At 40.1% G+C, this 21,209-nt stretch overlaps 1 protein-coding gene across 7 annotated transcripts in view; it reads left to right on the top strand.

The window, feature by feature from the left end:
* The window catches only part of LOC110458665 (neuronal membrane glycoprotein M6-b-like), a 115,065-nt gene that overhangs the window by 72,617 nt on the left and 21,239 nt on the right, over positions 1 to 21,209 (top strand). The window contains exon 1 of one of the 7 annotated variants that reach the window (XM_021510483.1): positions 17,178 to 17,793. The exons of the other annotated variants lie outside the window; for them this stretch is intronic. Within the exon in view, the coding sequence (XP_021366158.1) occupies positions 17,337 to 17,793 (457 nt within the window). The 5' untranslated portion in view covers positions 17,178 to 17,336. Of the gene's footprint in view, positions 1 to 17,177; positions 17,794 to 21,209 lie in introns of those variants that run through there. 7 annotated transcript variants of the gene reach the window in all.

The following is a 21,209-nucleotide window of genomic DNA, read 5'->3' on the forward strand; positions in this document are numbered from 1 at the left end:
GGGAAAACAACATGGCGTACACATGCTCTCTGGGTTAACAACATGGCGTACACACTTTCTCTGGGTTAACAACAAGGCGTACACATGCTCTCTGGGTTAACAACATGGCGTACACATGCTCTCTGTGTTAACAACATTAACAACAAGGCGTACACATGTTCTCTGGGTTAACACCATGGCGTACACATGCTCTATGGGTTAACAACAAGGCGTACACACGCTCTCTGGGTTAACAACATGGCGTACACATGCTCTATGGGTTAACAACAAGGCGTACACACGCTCTCTGGGTTAACAACATGGCGTACACATGCTCTCTGGGTTAACAACATCGCGTACACATGCTCTCTGGGTTAACAACATGGCGTACACATGCTCTCTGTGTTAACAACATGACGTACACACGTTCTCTGGGTTAACAACAAGGCGTACACATGCTCTCTGGGTTAACACCATGGCGTACACATGCTCTCTGTGTTAACAACATGACGTACACACGTTCTCTGGGATAACAACAAGGCGTACACACGTTCTCTGTGCTAACAACATGGCGTACACACATTCTCTGGGCTACCAACATGGCGTACACATGCTCTCTGTGTTAACAACATGGCGTACACACTTTCTCTGGGTTAACAACAAGGCGTGCACACGTTCTCTGGGTAAACAGCATGGCGTACACATGTTCTCTGTGTTAACAACATGGCGTACACACATTCTCTGGGCTACCAACATGGCGTCCACATGCTCTCTGTGTTAACAACATGGCGTACACACTTTCTCTGGGTTAACAACAAGGCGTGCACACGTTCTCTGGGTAAACAGCATGGCGTACACATGTTCTCTGTGTTAACAACATGACGTACCCATGTTCTCTGGGATAACAACAATGCGTACACACGTTTTCTGGGGAAACAACATGGCGTACACACGTTTTACATACGTTCTCTGGGTTAACAACAAGGCGTACACACGTTCTCTGTGCTAACAACATGACGTACACACGTTCTCTGTGTTAACAACAAGGCGTGCACACGTTCTCTTGGTTAACAACATGACGTACACACGTTCTCTGGGATAACAACAAGGCGTACACACGTTCTCTGTGCTAACTTCTCTGTGTTAACAACATGGCGTACACACGTTCTCTGGGTTAACAACATGGCGTACACATGCTCTCTGGGTTAACACCATGGCGTACACATGTTCTCTGTGTTAACAACATGACGTACCCATGTTCTCTGGGATAACAACAATGCGTACACACGTTTTCTGGGTAAACAACATGGCGTACACACGTTTTCCAAAGAGTGTGCGGACGTTTGGAAAATTATGTTTTGATTATAATAACAACATGTATAGTATACTATCTGAGAGGATGTAAAAATGAAACTTTATAATATTTGTAAACAGATGTGCCTTTGTTGCGAGCATACTTAAAACCATGAGTCTGTGTCTGTTTTGTGCTTCATTACCAGACTTTGTACCAACTGCAGGTTGAGATGCAACGCTATTGTTGTTATTAAAAGTGTTTTAGCCGACTGAATTAAATCAATTAAGTACTGATACTACCATTACGTCAATGAAGGCTGTGTTCATAATTATACAGAGAGGGGGAGCGGGAGGAGGCGGGACTCGCAACACACGTGCACACTCGTACCCCCTGATAACACGGGTCTAACACTACACTTATCAGCTTGTGATAAGGAGAAATGTTTCAAGAAGGAAACGCTCAGCTCGCGGAGGTGTAAATGACTCGCTGACTACCATCATATACGATAGTGTTGAAATATCAAGTTGTAAAACACGTAATGTAGACTATTAGGTAAGAAAGGACACGCGCTATCTTGTCCAGCGCATGTGCGAGCGGTGTTTGTTTACCCTATTATATGGGCTGTAAGGCTGATAGTGTGGTGTTATATATTTCAGTTCTGTGTTTTATTGTGTTCTTGTCTTTTTTTTCAAATGTGCACAAATATCGATAGGGATAGTGATAGATTTCTTGTCTAAAATAACGTTTCATTTAGGAGAGAAACAAAAGAAACAAAAGACAAGATATCAATCGTGTTGTTACGATGGAATTTGACACAGATAACGATAATCTCGTGTACGATAAGAACAAAGATTGCACGTGTAAGGTTTCATTTGACCGTTCCCCCCAATCAACTTTAAACACGAAGAGCATGGTAACGTTGGACCTAGACATGTGTAAGTTTGTGTATAAACGTCTCAGTGTTATCGCCGTCAGCGCCCATTAAATACACTTTATGATATACATACGATTACAGTAGCGCCTGTTAATTGGAGGGATCAGCTGTGGGTACAGTGTGTGGGTACACAGTGTGTGGGTACAGTGTGTGGGCACAGTGTGTGGGTACAGTGTGTGGGTACAGTGTGTGGGCTGTGGGCACAGGTACAGTGTGTTGGTACAGTGTGTGGGCACAGTGTGTGGGTACAGTGTGTGGGTACAGTGTGTGGGCACAGTGTGTGGGTACAGTGTGTGGGCACAGTGTGTGGGTACAGTGTGTGGGTGGGTACATGATGATAGCGCAGTATAAGGTGGTTTCTTGTTCATTTGCGGCAACATTTAAGAACTTGAAAAATAAAAAGCTTTATTTTTGTTTCAGTTAGTACGTACCATCACTGAAAGAAACTAAAGATAAGAGCGGAGATCAGACTTAGTTTGGGTATATAATAGAGTTGCGACATTTTGTCGAACGTCACCGAACCTCAATGTTGACAATACGCTTGGAAGTAAAAAAATTGTCATTAAAGGTTTTGCACATAAGAAATAGTTTACCTGCTGGAAGTCGCCGGACATATATGTAACAACACCGAAAGGACGGAAGTTACTCCGCCGTTCGAAATTACTCCGCCATACTTTAGCTTTGAATGTTTCATTTGCGGAAAAGTTGTTGATTGTACATATCGAGGAAATGTATAACCTGTGACATTAATGCTAGGGTTGTTTTGAACACAGACAGTTATTGAAAAACTGTCAAGCAAACAGTGCAAAGAAGAGTGCAAATGAAACATCCGTTTCCAAAAGCTTGAAAAACAAGTTTTCAGTTACTGTTTGTGTTCAAAACAACTTGGCATTTATTATTGATGCCAAACTGATGAATCTCATTTCGAGTATAACTGTAAACCAATGGATTTAAAAACACGCGTCATTGGTTACAACTTACATCAGCCTATTGGGATTGAAATGTTTTTGAAGTTGTCAAATCGCAACAGGATTTATTCATAATATACCGCTAGTGTGCTATACAGTAAAATCTCGTTATTACTTGACTATTCGTCCAGTAAAATGAATGTGCTATAAAGGCTAATGACTCAGTATCGAAGGAAGCATATGAAGAAATTACTAACAGAAAAGGGGACAGTGAAATGTCTTGACGGTGATTGAGTGGCAAATAAAACGAACAGCATCATATCGAAGTGTTTTTTCTGTATTACCGTATTCAATGCAGAATACCATCTGTTAAGGAGACCTACTACTTTTTCAATAAAAGAAACTCCTTGGCAAAAGAGTGCCACACAAACAGTTTGTAAACATCGTTTATAAATTAAGAAAAAAAATACATAAAGATGCCATGTTTTAATTCACACAAGAATAGATTTATTGAATTTTTTTTTATAGCGTAATACTGATTTAAAGAAATGAAGTGGAGTTAAAGAAATAAAAGGGAAACTATTCTAATTTGTTTCTTTATTACAATATGATAGGTGGTATATGACATGTAGTCAACTTTACTAAGGTATGGGGGAATTGTGACGATATAGAGCGAATTTCACAGACCACGTAAATAGTTCCGTATAGAAGATCGATGGTAATTTACATGGCAGTCATATTCCATTAAAAACAGTCCTGATATCAATAAGACTAAATCTGTGTGATAGGCATCATAACTCGATACTTTAAACTCATGGCAGTCTTTTGTTCTATCTGTTGTGTTTTGTGAAACAATTCCCAACCGCTGTTTCGACTAGAAATGGCCCGCAAGCATCGCGAAGCTCGAATCTGATTGGATGTTTTTCAACCACACTATCGTTTCGTATTCCGACAGCAATGCCTTTTTGTAGAAAAATCTCATAAACTACCAGAATAAATTGAATTCACAACGATGCTTAATGGTAGACAAATGTCAAGCAATGGATGTCTGTAAGATTGATTGAGATGTTTGCGAGACGTGCACCAACTCGTAAACACGCGCGAGAGGTAGAACGAACGTATCATGTTTAATGTTGACGATAGCAGATCTGCAGCGATGCATTTATTATTGGGATGATAAATGTGTTTATGTGTTTACAGAAACAACACTAAACACAACACCCGGCAACATCCAGTTTACAGAAACCCAAACATGACCTTTGCAATGTTATTATAGATGTACCAGTGTCGGTCTCCTGATTTAAAATAGTCGTAAAACACTGCACGCGCTGTCTATGTCGTAAAGTATGCATCGTCGGCGTAAACATTGCCTGTAAACAAAGGAACAAACGGTTCTGTTGTGAGTTGGCCGGCATGCTGTATATCTGTAAACAATAAATGTGCCTGTGACTCTAAACAACAGGTTTCTGGAGACTGTAAACAATGGGTGTGTTTGTTTCTGTAACAAACAACTGTGCTTAGTGACCCTAAATATTAATTTTCTTGAGACTGTAACAATGGCTGTGCATGTGGGTGGAAAATGTGCATTTGTGTCTGTAACCAAAACGTGTGCTTGTGTCTGTAACCATTGAGTGTGCTTGTGTCTGTAACCATTGAGTGTGCTTGTGTCTAGATAATAGGGGTACTAATTTACAAAAGATACTAGTATTTTTGTGTTGGTAAACAACGGATGTGACTTTGTAAACAAAAGGGTTATTTATACCTGTAAATATAACAAGAAACGCTTTGTCTGTGAAGTATTTAAGATCAATTAAGTGAAAAACTTGACACTTCTGATACTGTTGGTTGACGTACCATACTAAAAACCAGAACGTCTCGGCTATTTGTAGTGATGTAGACTACTTACATATGTATCAATGTAGTTGTCATCACTCTCGTACAATAAATAAAACCATGTTTACAGTGTTGTTCCCGGAGGTACGGAGCAGTAACACGGAACCAGTACAAAACACTAACGAGGATCATTGTTTTACTTTTCCAAGGCAGGGAAGGCTCCCAGGACTGATTCTGTGTGGGAGTACGGCAGTGTGTCTGTTTGTTCAGTAAGGTTTGGCCGCTCTACCTCGTGACCATTCTGTTTAATGTTGGCGTGTTTTGTATGTACCTAACAATGCGTCGTATAGGGCTAATTTCTGTTTCAGACATAAGTCAATTTATACCGTATAATAAAACCGTCAAAGGGTTTCACTAATATAATAATGACCTGATTCAGTGTCCATACTTGTATACTAATGAGCGAGCCATTTACACGAGGCGCGGTGACTACCCTAACTTTGGAGCTCTGTATACCGGCTCGGAGAATTCACGCGCGGTCGTTATAGCATAAGCCACATTAAGAGAACAAATATTCCACGACGTAAACTTTACAAAGGAATTGTTTACCACAGTGTACTTATCCGTGTTGTAATATTCATGTTTTAGTATTACTGTGTAATGGATTCTTTTTCTTTTCTCTTTGCTTGCTGTTTAGTATTTTGTTGTTTGTGTTGTTTGTCAAATGTTGTTAGTTTGTTGCACTTTGTCATTTCTAAATGCAGACGATAATTTATTTACATAACTCTGGAAATTTTCAATATCATACAAGAAAAAACTCCTTTATCATAATTCAGCACGTAGTTTTAATAGATGTGTGTACCGTGTGCCCTTGTTCAAAATGAACGAAACAAATTGTCAATCTTCCTGGGTGGGTCAATGGTATTTAACGTTACTATAATTGTTAATTCAATTTTATTCCCTTTTCACCCAAACAATGTTACATTATATGAATCGCACTGCAAAAAGGCACAACGCAACCCATACACAAGCAACATTAAAGCACGTTGCTAGCCCATCTTCCTCAGTTTAAAAGGTTCTCTAATAAGGAGACCTACATATGACGCAACAGTTGCGGTTCATTAGATGATGAAATATTTTGTAAGTTTGGCCTGTCAATTATTGATGTACTTATATTTATCTTAATTCTTTCGAAAAAACCCAATGTCATGATGTCAGATTTGTAGGTACTTAAACTGGTTTTATGGGATTTGCCAGAGGCCACTTGTAATTATATCCAGACAACCAGGTATTTTTTATATTTACATATTTTTTTTAAGACATTTCAGGCGGCCATTTTGTTTGTTTACATATTCCTACACCTGAAACAGGCAGTTGTAATTATAGTCGAGCAGTTGTAATTATAGCCTATATAATTACACTTGCCCTCTAACACTGTTGTTGTATTGGGACGGCGCGGGGGCAAATGTAAATATAATAGTATGGTGTCATAAAATGATGACGTCAACAATCGGGCTATGGCATGCCATCTAATTCGGTGGGGTATACAGTGGATTCGTCCTGCAATGAGGTATATGATAATATGAATTCTTACAACTGTATCATATTGTCACGATATATAATGTAAACCCTGCCAGACTCAGACGGCTTTCAAATAAAATGGGGTGACATTGTTGATGTCTTCATCATCATTGTGACGTCACAATTGTAACGTTGGGTTCCACCGGTCTTCCTTGGTAGAGGATGAGTTCATTCCTTTGCTTTCTATTTATGTTTAAACCTTTGTGTGGTACGACTTTGGTGTTTATTACAGTATATGTGTTATGTTTCCTTTAAAACTCATGTTTTATATTTCGTTTTGTTCTTCCGACAACTTCGATTGCTAGATTTTAATATTGCGAACCTATTGCCAGTGTTGGTGAGACCTCTGAAACACGTCACGTGACTATGTGTCACATTAATTCTGATAACGATTCCAATGAAATGACACAACTACGAGTATTTTTAGAATCAATGTGACATGACCTGTCATGTCACAGTGGTCGAGACTTTATCACGTCGCTCTGTCACCGTAAGCAATAGTCTATCACCCTGTAAAACACACGACTAATTCACTTGACCTAAATACATGCTAGCTTAGGTATCACAACGAGGCTATACGATGGAGAACCATCGGGTTAACAAAAGGATTGGAGTTACGATTGTCATCATGTCATGGCGAGTCGTGGAGGAATCTTAGTCGTGCTCTGTTGTTAAGACGTCCATGTCGGTCACATTGATCCACTATTAACTCCATCTCTGACATAGTTTGAACAAGAACGGTCGTCAATCGATAGCTGCTCCTATACACGGCACATCAATGTGTATCTTTGTTGGGGCTCGTATTGCTTCAGGCATGCTACTATTCAATCAGTATATGTTAAAGTTTTTTTTTACCCTTTTGCTGAAATTTCTCAAAGAAAATAATGAAATGAATATCTATTGATTTCAAATAATTGATCTTCCAGGCTCTATAATTGCAGTTATGATCGAAAATGTTTCCATTTGCGCGGTGAAATTGTAGTGCCGCTGTTACGCCAGCTCTAGACGCTGCCAGTGGTACTTTTCGTTTCTGTGGAAGCGTTTGCGAACTAAACCTAACAAGTGAAATATTGACGGTGCCACGTCAGTCTACAGATACAATATTTATACTGGCAACTATCTATCATATATTACACTGAATTTTCTTGTAAACATTCGTCTGACACCTGGGCTGATCGACTAATTGAAATCGATGAGCGTACGATATAAAAACCCATCAATCATTTGCCATGATTCGTTGTTAGCTGGGCAGGTTTATTAGAAAAGACATTTGCTCACACATCCGGGTAACTTGCCCGTGTATTATAAGCCGGATTAATAGACAGCCGAATGAACGTTAATCGTCTTTCTGACGTAAACCACGTTTGGTGTCGTTCTTATAACCGGCGAGCATAGTGCACGGTGTGTACCTGCGGTTTATGAAGATAAGTGGCCTAGGTGATCATGCCGTGTGTTGATAGCTCACCAAATTAAACTTAATAAAGGGAATCAAATCGGTCACTCCGCATGTCAGCGGTTAAATGCAGTTATAATTTATTGACGAAAGTGTTCGATTAATCTGGACACCATGACTTCAGGTTAGGGACTGTCTGGCAGTTCATACTGATACGTGTATCTAGCTCCCGTGTTCCGAATGGTAGGTGCACTCTCTCCAAAAGCAGCGTGCACTTTCCAATGAAGGAATATAAGCCTTAACAATGCAAGATTTATAAGATAAGAAAGAAATGTCACTAAGAAATAAATACAATGTCACAGCTAAGAAGGACACAGCCACGGACTTTATATCGGCGGACGATGGCACTGATGGGAGTGTGGCGACATACGGCTTATCTCGGTGGATGGAGATTGGCGTTACGCGGCGTAACTTGGCGGACGGAGATCTACTCAAGGTGTGGTGGCACGCGGCGTAACTTAGCGGACGAAAATATACTCGCGGTGTGGAGGCACGCGGCGTATCTCGGCGGACGGAGATCTACCCGCGGTGTGGAGGCACGCGGCGTATCTCGACGGACAGAGATCTTCTCGCGGTGTGGAGGCACGCGGCGTAACTCGGCGGAAGGAGATCTACTCGCGGTGTGGTGGCACGCGGCGTATATCGGCGGACGGAGATTCTGCTTTCAGGGTTGCGGCATTTAGTTCCAATAATACAGATTATGTAAGACTATGTTTTATTATCATGCCGAAAACAAATATTATAAATTAAAAAATAACTACAAATACACACACGTCACTGTATAATATCTCTCCTAGCACCAGTGTTATTACAGAGGGATTACAATCACGATAGAGACATGGTGATTGTAGATGAATAAGTCATTATGTATTTTCAACATAATTTCAAAACCTAATTTATGCAAAAAGTAATCTAAATTGATTACACGCTCCACTATTTAAGGTTTCAAAGAAACGTGATGTAAGTCATTATATATGTAGTTATTATATATCTAAAAGAAAGTTTCGCCCAGAAAATGTTCGCCAAACTATTAAATTGCTTAAAGATAAATTACTCATCAAAGTCGAAGAGCTGTATTTCTATCGTAATGCACCCGGTGACCCATTAACGTCAATATAAGGCGGTATTGCAGAGGAGACTGTAGTATTCCCAGTGGTAAGGAACACCAAAATCTGCGTCCTTTCCCTCCAATCCGTCTGCGGTAACATCGCTCTTGATAGAATTAGGAACTCTCCAAGGCGCAGCTACAATTCAAAGACGGCCTATTCCCGTCTGCGTTCGTTTAATCGAGGCTCGTGGTCAGTTTCTACCTCAGTCTGGATGGTGAATTATCACGGCTTCCAATTGAGACATCGATGGAGTATCATTTTGTGAGGTCTGCTTCCCATTCCCGGACGGACCACTTACATAGTTTATGTTCGGAACAACTTTGTCTTTATAATGGCGTTACGGACATTCGGAGTATCGCGAATGATCTCTGTGATTGTTTTTCTGACTATTTGGTCTTTTCTAATCATTCGGATTTTGATTTCCCACAATGATATATAATGAGCCTTAATCAATCTGGTTGGGTTATTTGAAGATCTGCCGAGAGAAAAGTGAATGCTTTGTTCACAAATAAAGTAAACAAATCCGAAGGTAATACAAGCCATACTACTGTCACACAAGTGCACATGTAGCTATCCGTGTCGACTGTAAGAAGTCTCTAGAACGACCAGCATTATTGTGGACAAATCTCACGGATTCATCAGGCTGTGCAAAACGTTTGAAAGGATAATTAGTTAATTATTTTTTATAAAGTATATAACTGATAGAGGCTCTAGCATCAGTGCATACGTATTTATAGAATTAACCAAAGCGTGCCACAATTCGACTTTCTGAGTAGGATTGTGCTTGTTCCGTCTGTCAGGGGTAGGAGAAGCAGCGTGGAATTAATTTCTACAACCCCTCCTAACGCGGGATGGCTTTTTTTAATGCCACATAAGCTGCATTTTACACGTGGAAACCATCAACCTCTACATATTTACCATGTTTTTATCTTACTATTTCCTCGTTTCAATCACCCAGGCTTTTTGTTGCGTTATTTTAAACCAATTTATGTGCGAGCAGGGGGATGTAAATAAGACAGAGCAAGGAAAAAGGATCGGAGATCTTCCTGTTTATCAGTGTAACATGCTGTACTGGTTATGTACCTCTTACTGTTCCATTAGGTCACGCTTGGGTTGTTACGTTCTAGACATGCGCACGTCGTTTGGTGACGGATACGAAACTACGCACTCTGTGCAGAAGTCTCGATCTGCGTGCAAACAAACCTTTATTCGAGAACGAGGCGAACCATACTCTTGTTCCTTGTCATATACACTTTCACCGTCGTAAGCGTGCTGCCACGCGTAACGTGTAACCGCGTTTCAGGTGACGACGACGGCGCTATTGAGACGTCAAATACAATAACTGTCCAGCCTCTTTGGAAATCCCAATGCTGATTTCGAAGTAGTTTAACTACAGCAATATGTATTAAGTTTACTTTCCTGCATCGAACTACACAGTATATATATAATGCATTGATTTAATTACAAACGGAATTCATTTGCATAATAAAGTGAAACAATTCCTTTGATGAGATATACTTCAAAAGTTTCTGATAAACAATAAAGCAAACTAGGGTATTTATTTTCTTTGAACTGATAACAAAACAAACCCCACACACGGCTTCGTTAAGTATGACATTGTCATCGACTTCTGTCTGTCAAACCCGTAAACCAATGCCAGGAACATGTAGACGTCATATCTTACACAACGAAGTCGTACTTCTGTCGAGGATTCTGTCGGTCAGTATCGGCTGCACGTTTTATACTCCATAGTCCTGTCCAGCTACTTGATAATGGTTCAAGACTAAACAGTTACTACCTCGAATACGACAGCATGTATTCCGTCTTTGCGTATTGCAGAGTTATCTTCTCTTGTGATCAGGTATTGATTGTTACGTCACTTGCTTGTGAGAATAACGTCATCAATTTTTGAGAAAATGACGTAATTTTCTCACACAAACCAATGACGTAACAATCAATACCTGCTCACAAGAGAAGATAACTCTGCAATATGCAAAGACTGTATCTTCACACTCGATTGTTTATGTTTACGAAGACAAGGCAGAGTAGATCTGTTCACCATGTAGTTTGCGCTAGTGCTGTGAGTGTATCCTGATGTAGGTCAATGGTAAAGTCAGCTGAGGTAGCGCCGTTACTGGACAGGTTGTGTTGACTTTAAACCCGATAGACCGGTTGTCATGGGAGTATTTGCTTTGTCAGACAGCAACTTTAGTTCATAGTTCCGTCTAAACGAAGCTAACTCTGGGCTTTTTACCAGACAAACCGCGAGATAATAACTGTATTAAGATTTTTGGACATGTCGTGTTCGATATGTGTTCAATATTGTGGTGAGCCTGTTATGTTCTGTCGCAGAAGGGCATTCCTCGACAGGTCACATTCGACTGGGTCAATTGGGCTGGCCAGGTTGAGTTTGATAAGGATGAAACAGTTGTTCACATCCTGCCCATTGCTACATGTGTATAAGAACATAAATACTGTCCATACAAATGATAAAGAATCACTCATCTCCTACCGTTTCTATGTGTAACCAATAGATGCCAGAGAGGCGCGTTACATCCTCTGTGTTGTATGTATTACTATCGAGTTAACCCGGAAGTAAATCATAGATCGGGAATGTAAACTTTTAGCAGCATGACAGACATTCATCGAATGAATCAGCACAAGTAACATAAAATGGAATATATAGATGTTTAATTGTATGGAAATAGCATAAATGGTTGTAACACTATACTTCCGATTTTAGTCAGAGATAACCCTGGTTTATTGGACTGTTGAACACATAGGTTTTCCTAATTGTGATAAGTATTGTACTGTAACGAGAACAAATTAACAATATATTGTAATATATGTTAATATGCGTCGATAAGTTACGATATTTAGATGATGGGGAGTGTTATTAGCACTATTAGTAATACATTGGTTCTCATTGGCATTTGGCCCAACGTGGCCAATCACCACCACCACCTCCTGACGTTAGCCCTTCCCTACCCACCACCTCCTATGTACCGTAACAGTGTGTACTCAGTGATCCATATCGCGTGAGTAAAGATTGGCCAATTATACATTCCACCAACAGGACTGTGATAGTTAACATTCCCACGATTAGCACAGCGCTGTGTAGATCTAAATATGAATGAACGAAGTAAAACAGTTGTGACCTTGCACTTTACTTCACGGATATACTTTGTGTCACGGTCACCTGGTTCGAGTTCAGAGAGTTATACTATACATTTAATGATAATCCACAAGGGAGAACAGTTTTACTTATTTCTTACTAACCCACCGAATAACGACTACCCCTAGTAATTTTTTATCATAAATATATAACGAAACGTTACTTAAAAGTCATGAGAAATCATTCTGAAGGTTGTATGAGAAGAATGACCGGATGTTGATGTTGTTGGCGCCAGACGTCTTTTGTTTTGGATAATAATGACAGTGATGATGTTGTCGCCGATAGCTTGGTTACTGGTGACACTAATTATTATTTTGAAAACAATTTTTTTAAATAACTATAAAGCGACGTAGTTTAAAAATACAAGTACCAAATTTGCCTATCAACAGACCAGAGACAATCCGAGTAGCGACTGCCCCTACCAACAGTACAGAAACACCTCGGGTATATTAGTCTGGCGATTGACCTCATCACAGGTTTTTACAGAAACACCTCGGATATATTAGTGTGGCGATTGACCTCATCACAAGTTTGTATTTATCTTCAGCATATCATTTTGGTATTGTTTTGAAAAAGGGAAAATATGATCTCGTAGAAGTTCGGGAAGGTACGAGCTAGTTTGTATGGCTGTACCGTTTTGTTTTAGAAGGTACGAGTTACTTTGTATGGCTGTACCGTTTTGTTTTAGAAGGTACGAGATAGTGTGTATGGCTGTACCGTTTTGTTTTAGAAGGTACGAGATAGTGTGTATGGCTGTACCGTTTTGTTTTAGAAGGTACGAGATAGTTTGTATGGCTGTACCGTTTTGTTTTAGAAGGTACGAGATAGTTTGTATGGCTGTACCGTTTTGTTTTAGAAGGTACGAGATAGTTTGTATGGCTGTACCGTTTTGTTTTAGAAGGTACGAGATAGTTTGTATGGCTGTACCGTTTTGTTTTAGAAGGTACGAGATAGTTTGTATGGCTGTACCGTTTTGTTTTAGAAGGTACGAGATAGTTTGTATGGCTGTACCGTTTTGTTTTAGAAGGTACGAGATAGTTTGTATGGCTGTACCGTTTTGTTTTAGAAGGTACGAGATAGTTTGTATGGCTGTACCGTTTTGTTTTAGAAGGTACGAGATAGTTTGTATGGCTGTACCGTTTTGTTTTAGAAGGTACGAGATAGTTTGTATGGCTGTACCGTTTTGTTTTAGAAGGTACGAGATAGTTTGTATGGCTGTACCGTTTTGTTTTAGAAGGTACGAGATAGTTTGTATGGCTGTACCGTTTTGTTTTAGAAGGTACGAGATAGTTTGTATGGCTGTACCGTTTTGTTTTAGAAGGTACGAGATAGTTTGTATGGCTGTACCGTTTTGTTTTAGAAGGTACGAGATAGTTTGTATGGCTGTACCGTTTTGTTTTAGAAGGTACGAGATAGTTTGTATGGCTGTACCGTTTTGTTTTAGAAGGTACGAGATAGTTTGTATGGCTGTACCGTTTTGTTTTAGAAGGTACGAGATAGTTTGTATGGCTGTACCGTTTTGTTTTAGAAGGTACGAGATAGTTTGTATGGCTGTACCGTTTTGTTTTAGAAGGTACGAGATAGTTTGTATGGCTGTACCGTTTTGTTTTAGAAGGTACGAGATAGTTTGTATGGCTGTACCGTTTTGTTTTAGAAGGTACGAGATAGTTTGTATGGCTGTACCGTTTTGTTTTAGAAGGTACGAGATAGTTTGTATGGCTGTACCGTTTTGTTTTAGAAGGTACGAGATAGTTTGTATGGCTGTACCGTTTTGTTTTAGAAGGTACGAGATAGTTTGTATGGCTGTACCGTTTTGTTTTAGAAGGTACGAGATAGTTTGTATGGCTGTACCGTTTTGTTTTAGAAGGTACGAGATAGTTTGTATGGCTGTACCGTTTTGTTTTAGAAGGTACGAGATAGTTTGTATGGCTGTACCGTTTTGTTTTAGAAGGTACGAGATAGTTTGTATGGCTGTACCGTTTTGTTTTAGAAGGTACGAGATAGTTTGTATGGCTGTACCGTTTTGTTTTAGAAGGTACGAGATAGTTTGTATGGCTGTACCGTTTTGTTTTAGAAGGTACGAGATAGTTTGTATGGCTGTACCGTTTTGTTTTAGAAGGTACGAGATAGTTTGTATGGCTGTACCGTTTTGTTTTAGAAGGTACGAGATAGTTTGTATGGCTGTACCGTTTTGTTTTAGAAGGTACGAGATAGTTTGTATGGCTGTACCGTTTTGTTTTAGAAGGTACGAGATAGTTTGTATGGCTGTACCGTTTTGTTTTGGAAGGTACGAGATAGTTTGTGTGGCTGGACCGTTTTGTTTTGGTAGGTACGAGATAGTTTGTGTGGCTGTACCGTTTAGTTTGGGAAGGTACGAGTTAGTTTGTATGGCTGTACCGTTTAGTTTTGGTAGGTATGAGATAGTGTGTATGGCTGTACCGTTTTGTTTTGGTAGGTACGAGATAGTTTGTATGGCTGTACCGTTTTGTTTGGGAAGGGACGCGTTACTTTGTATGACTAGTAACGTTTTATGGGGGGTGGTGGGGGAGTTACTTTGTATGACTAGTAACGTTTTATTGGGGGTGGTAGGGGAGTTACTTTGTATGACTAGTAACGTTTTATTGGGGTCGGGGAGTTACTTTGTATGACTAGTAACGTTTCATTTGGGGGGGGGGGGGGGGGGGGGGGCGAGTTACTTTGTATGGCTGATAAGTTCCATATTTAACTATATCTGACAGTTACATTAAACAATCATGCAAATACGTATTAATGTCAGTCTGTTTAAATCATTGCCTCGGTTATAGTCTTTACGGCGAATTTGTATTTTTATCACAGAAACCTAGCCGTATATATATTTATAGTGTTTAGCGTATGACCGTAACACAAGCTACATTCCCAATAATCTTGGACTGTATGGACGATATTTCCGCCAACGGGTTTTATGTCAATACGAGTTGATGATACAGACAGGCCGCGTCGTCAGACGGAGAATCTTATTCAATTTGCGAAAGTCGCGCTCGAATATGTAAAAATAAGTAAAAGCCTGCGGCCATCTGGGCTCTATTACTACTATCATAGGAGTAGGCAAGCTTGAGAATCAATATGTGGTCTCTGTAGGAAGCAGTCCCCCCTAACACACTCGTTCAACATAAATTGAGGACAATTAGTTCACGTTTGGCCACATGGCGGTCGTTACTCTCTACTACATACCCCGTAGTTGGTGGTTGTTTGTGTGCAGGCCACACATATGTACGTTATCAGTAATAACGCGCCCCCTAGTTGATAATAAAAGTCCAGCACCAATTTTCTATCTAACGTTTATGTAAGTTGTTATAGCTATCTTAATCTCGTACATATTTTAATAGTTGTACAATTGGTGGCATTAACGAGAATCGTTTGACTCCAAAGTTTGGACCAACCGGAACAGCAAATAGAGACTGAATCTTGTGGTCGACTTTAACATAAAAGTCAGTAACTTCGATATATTTGCATTAAAATTATTATGAAACACAAATCATTACAATGACCTCCAAACTTTGAACTCAAAAGGAAGGTGGTTATTTCTATGTAATGACCATAAGTTTTAATACCCATGGCATCATAGATCACGATTGACTGTGACATTTGATTACCACTGAATGCTACCAGATAAAAATAGTTCCCGATGCCTATACATATAGACTAATATAACCCAACTGTTCTGATGTTATTCCGTGTAATGCCTACCAAACACAAGAGCACCTGTTTACATCCGGCTGGTGTACCTCGATCAGATATCGTGCCCTGATCTCGCGGTATTTGTATACAGTAACACAGTCATGCAGAGGTCATCACAATTCTGTCATCAGTCTTGGATAATTCCTCCCTGAAATTAACCAGCACCAGCAACCGAAATCATCACAGATGACGTCAACAGACCCGCGCGCCCCTGTGGTCCAATCACCACAGACATGTTTCGCTAATGAAAACATTTCATTTAAAAAAACACCACAGTTAACATTTTGAGCTATAACGCAAAGCTACACTGAAATGATTGTGTGTTTTTTTGTCTAACACTTCTTTATCGGGCGCATCTATAATGATAGTAATATATTTCATAACATATACACACTATTTCTTTTAAAAATGGTTGGGTCACAAAGAACTTGCATGGATTTTCCTTTTTTTTATGAGATTCATCATCGAAATTAAATTAATTAATAATTAAAATAAATTGAATGTCCTTTCAATGGTATTTTAGACAACGCTGTATAGACGAAAAATGAAATAACTACAGACCATAGACATAGATAAAAAAATAAAATAAATCAGTCTGAGAACTTATATAATTCTGTCTTTACTTATATAAGAATAAGAACACACAATCATGTATTCAACATTCGTCTAGACTTACTGTACCGACTACCGGCGACCTAACTTAGCCATTATTATCACATATCCAACACACATCTCTCACATATCCGCTATATAAACTTTTACCTTCACCTGTCCGTCATACTTACCCACTAAACTTAGCTAGCACCCACCCGCGACCTGAGCAGGAGGATAGAAGCTTAGCCTTTAATTGCGCTCACCTTTAACTTACTTCATTTCATGTTATGATGTTTGTAGAATGCATTTATTACAAAACATAATTCATTATACAAAATCTGTTCAAGCATAATATTCAAGACAGTCAATGTTTTGATAATCTTTGAAACTTAAACCAATTTTGCCGATTTAATGTGATAAAGCTTGGTGCTGTACAAAGCTATCTGTTAGGGGTGTAGGGACGACAGCCTTCCCGGACATGGCGGGAGTGGGACGGTCAGCATGCCAGTACTGGCGATTGGCATTCCGCGATCTTAGTATAGAAGTGAAACTGCAGGGTGCACGTACATCTCTAAAATCGAGGTCAGCTAGGGGCATCCGGACCGATAAGAAGATACGCTAATCTCCCTTCAAGTCATTTCGTTCTGTGAAGCGGGGAGTATCTCGCGGTTCTAATTCCTTGAAATATGAGAGAGCGGGAATTATGCTGGCGAGAGCTGGGTGAGTAGGGATACAAATCGGAACAGTAAGAGCATAAAGATGGAGGCCGAGCCGGGAGCCCAGGAAGGTACAGAGACAACCGTGGCGGAGGTTGCACCACAGGAACATTATGAACCTCTACCAGAGCCTCTACCAGAGCCTTTACCTGAACCTTTACCTGAACCTCTACCTGAACCTTTACCTGAACCTATACCAGAACCGGTACCCGAGCCGGTACCAGAATGTGTACACGAAAGTGAACCAGAGTGTGTACAAGAACTCATTGATGAGCCTGTACCGGAACCCTGTGTGCAACAGACAGAGGACCAAATTATAGACGAAAGTGTCACCGTAAAGGCGGGAAACGGGGATGCTGCAAATGTTGTTAGTAATGATATAAGCGACCAAAATCAATTGGAAGTAGAGAAATTGGAATTGGTGGAGAGCGAAGTTGTAGATTTGGAGACAGTCGAAGAAGATGTTAAGAAAACGGGGCTTTGTGTTTCTTCACACTGTGGTAAGTATTGATTGTACGGGACGCCGTTTCCACAGGGCATGGTGTACTTTAATCCCGAAAACTCCTGAATCCAGTCTAAGTGTAAGGTGGATATGACCTGGGTATACTTGTAGACTGTTTGTGTACATTCATGTTTTCTCTCATAGCCTACAACCCATTACGTTTACCGAATATCTAACTCTAAAAGCTTTACGGCTTGAAATGCTGTGAATTCAATTTACTGTCTTAATGCGTTTGATTTGATTATCGTTCGTTTTGTGGGATTTAAACAGTATACGTATTTGCTTTGTTTGGGGTCGTGTGAATCAGACAGCGCTTTTTAGGGAAACACGTGCAGAACCGAGTTCGAAAAAAACATTTTTTTCTTTTTTAAATTATTGCAATGGTGCTGTCAGACACACTCGCACACATAACAGTGTTTTGAGAGGAAGTGTACACAGCTATAGACGACCCAAACGGAGGCCATTCCTAGTAGTAATTACTTGGTGTGCGCTTTGCTACCTCGTAATGACTTAGACAGCGTTACCCCGTCCCGGTGGTAATCAATCCCCCCTTAGGGGCTGTACGGGCCCTGTCAGACCGATTTACATCCCCCTCCCCCTAAACACGCTCAGATTCAGTTGCATATTTTGTTTTTAATGCACAACAGACTAGTCTACGTCGTGAGACGAGAAATCTGCTCCAAAAGCTACAGCATTATTCCGAGTAGTTATTTATATAGAGATACAAGCTCCATTGTGTAGACGCCAGCTCCAGCCAGATTTTAAGCATTGGTATTTTAGAGATTTTGTTGAGAAACCCCGCGGGGATATTGACGATAGGAAATGTATTCCAGTGTGTAGGGCCGAGATAAAAGTATTAAAGCGATGGTGATCAGTATCACAGCCCGGCACATGAGGCACCTGCTATATTGTGCGCGTGCTTTACCGTGGCATTGGCCAACTTCTACCCAGCGTTACTCACGGCTTGTTGGCACGCTGTGTTAGTGGGATTACAATTTCACGGTATTATCTCCTCATCCTCAATCAGGGTTCCACTCAATATGATGCCAACTTATCAAAACTATTATTCAATTTAACGAAAACCAAATTTGATGCTTGTTTTGAATTCCAAAACATGTATTACGCTACGTTTCAACTGGTTGTGCTAACCGAGTACCGAGTTTTTTTCAGAATAAAAGTTTTTGATACTGTCACTATTTTATACGTACATGCCCCAAATGTGCAATCAGCGTTCATGGCTGATTACAGACCACAACGAGTACCTTACATAACGAGTACCTTACATAACGAGTACCTTACCTTACATACCGAGTACCTTACATAACGAGTACCTTACATAACGAGTACCTTACATACCGAGTACCTTACACAACGAGTACCTTACATAACGAGTACTGCTCACTATGAGTACCTTACATAACGAATACCTTACATAACGAGTACCTTACACAACGAGTACCTTACACAACGAGTACCTTACATAACGAGTACCCTACACAACGAGTACCTTACATAACGAGTACCTTACATACCGAGTACCTTACACAACGAGTACCTTACATAACGAGTACCTTACACTGTCTTTGATGTACTTCAGTTCGACCGTCCTCTGGTTAACATAGACAACAGGAAGGAAATCAAGACAATGTGGTCTCCACCGACGGACATGTTGATCCCAAATTATGTACAAAATAAACCCTGGAAGAATTGCCTTGAACATTTCAAGTTCTTCAGAAATATTTAGCACTGCACATTTTGACATAGTTACATGTGATGGTACATATTGGTAAACGTATCATGGCGTTGTATCGTAGAACTTGCCTCTAGTGACAACTTACTGGCTAACTTAGTACCAAAGGCAACCTACAGTTGGTGGTTACCATTGACAACCTACAGTTGGTGGTTACCATTGACAACCTACAGTTGGTGGTTGTCATTGACAACCTGGATCGGAATGACTCAACACTGAAATGAAGTGATAGAGTATGACTACGTGTAATATTATTACAATGATGTAACGGATAGTCTAATTACAATGCTGTCACAAATTCACGTGGGATATTGAAACGATTCAAGTCGAGCAATCGTAAACAAGAGCTATGAACTTTGAATTAATCTGAGTCAATGATTTTACATTGACAATTATATTTCATGTGTGGAAATGTACTAGGCTTGAACAGCACCACGCTATGTCTATAAGTGTACAGACGAGAAAACGGATACATACAAATGTGAAGTACACTCTTCAAAGATCGTCATATGATAAGGAAGAAGGCCGATATCACTTGCGAGTTTCAGCATGTGAGATAGAAATCGGATTTGTTTTGAAATCATTATAACACGTCAGATGTCACTTTATTCTGAGTGAAATTCTCTGTATGCAATCAAGTTGGCACATTCCTATTTAAATTAATAGCACATGTTTACTCGACAGCGGTCCATAACGCAATTAGATGGTGTTTGTCAAGCGGATGTCTATCCGATACTAAACGTGACGTATCTTTACGTGGGGTAGTGGTATACTCACTATCTTTACGTGGGGTAGTGGTATACTAACTCTATACTTGGGGTAGTGGTATACTAACTCTATACGTGGGGTAGTGGTATACTAACTCTTTACTTGGGGTAGTGGTATGCTCACTATCTTTACGTGGGGTAGTGGTATACTAACTCTTTACGTGGGGTAGTGGTATACTAACTCTTTACTTGGGGTAGTGGTATGCTCACTATCTTTACGTGGGGTAGTGGTATACTCACTATCTTTACGTGGGGTAGTGGTATACTAACTCTTTACGTGGGGGAGTTGTATACTCACCCAATTTATGTGGGTAGTGGTATACCGACTCTCTTTACTTTGGGTAGTGGTATACTAACTCTTTAAGTGGGGTAGTGGTGTACTCACTATCTTTACGTGACGTAGTGGTAATCAACTTCTCAATCGTTATGTAATGGAGAAGATTCATCAGTTTGGTATGGATGATAAAGGCTAAGTTTGTTTTCAACACAAACAGGAATTGAAAACTTATTCCTGAGTCAAGCAAATAGTGCAAATGACCGGTGTCTCGAATCTAAACCGCTGACAAAATCTGACTTAGCCACAGTGTGCCGAATCAGTAAAGTCAGTTGTCAGAATTCATAGAAACATTTGCCAAATTGCACTTTAATATTGCAGGCAGTCAGTGGCACGGCTAACCTATTTACCTGTACCGCCCCGTAGTTACTATAGTCTAGTGTACAGTATTGTCTACGGTAACGTTCCAGTGTTTAAACCAATGAGGCGGGGGTCTCAAGGCGTGGACATCGGTTGTATCTAAATAACACTATATATATTATGTTAGTGTACAGTATTGTCTACGGTAACGTTCCAGTGTTTAAACCAATGAGGCGGGGGTCTCAAGGCGTGGACATCGGTTG

Source organism: Mizuhopecten yessoensis, unplaced genomic scaffold (genome assembly GCF_002113885.1).
Source record: "Mizuhopecten yessoensis strain PY_sf001 unplaced genomic scaffold, ASM211388v2 scaffold9685, whole genome shotgun sequence".
NCBI classification, from domain to species: domain Eukaryota; kingdom Metazoa; phylum Mollusca; class Bivalvia; order Pectinida; family Pectinidae; genus Mizuhopecten; species Mizuhopecten yessoensis.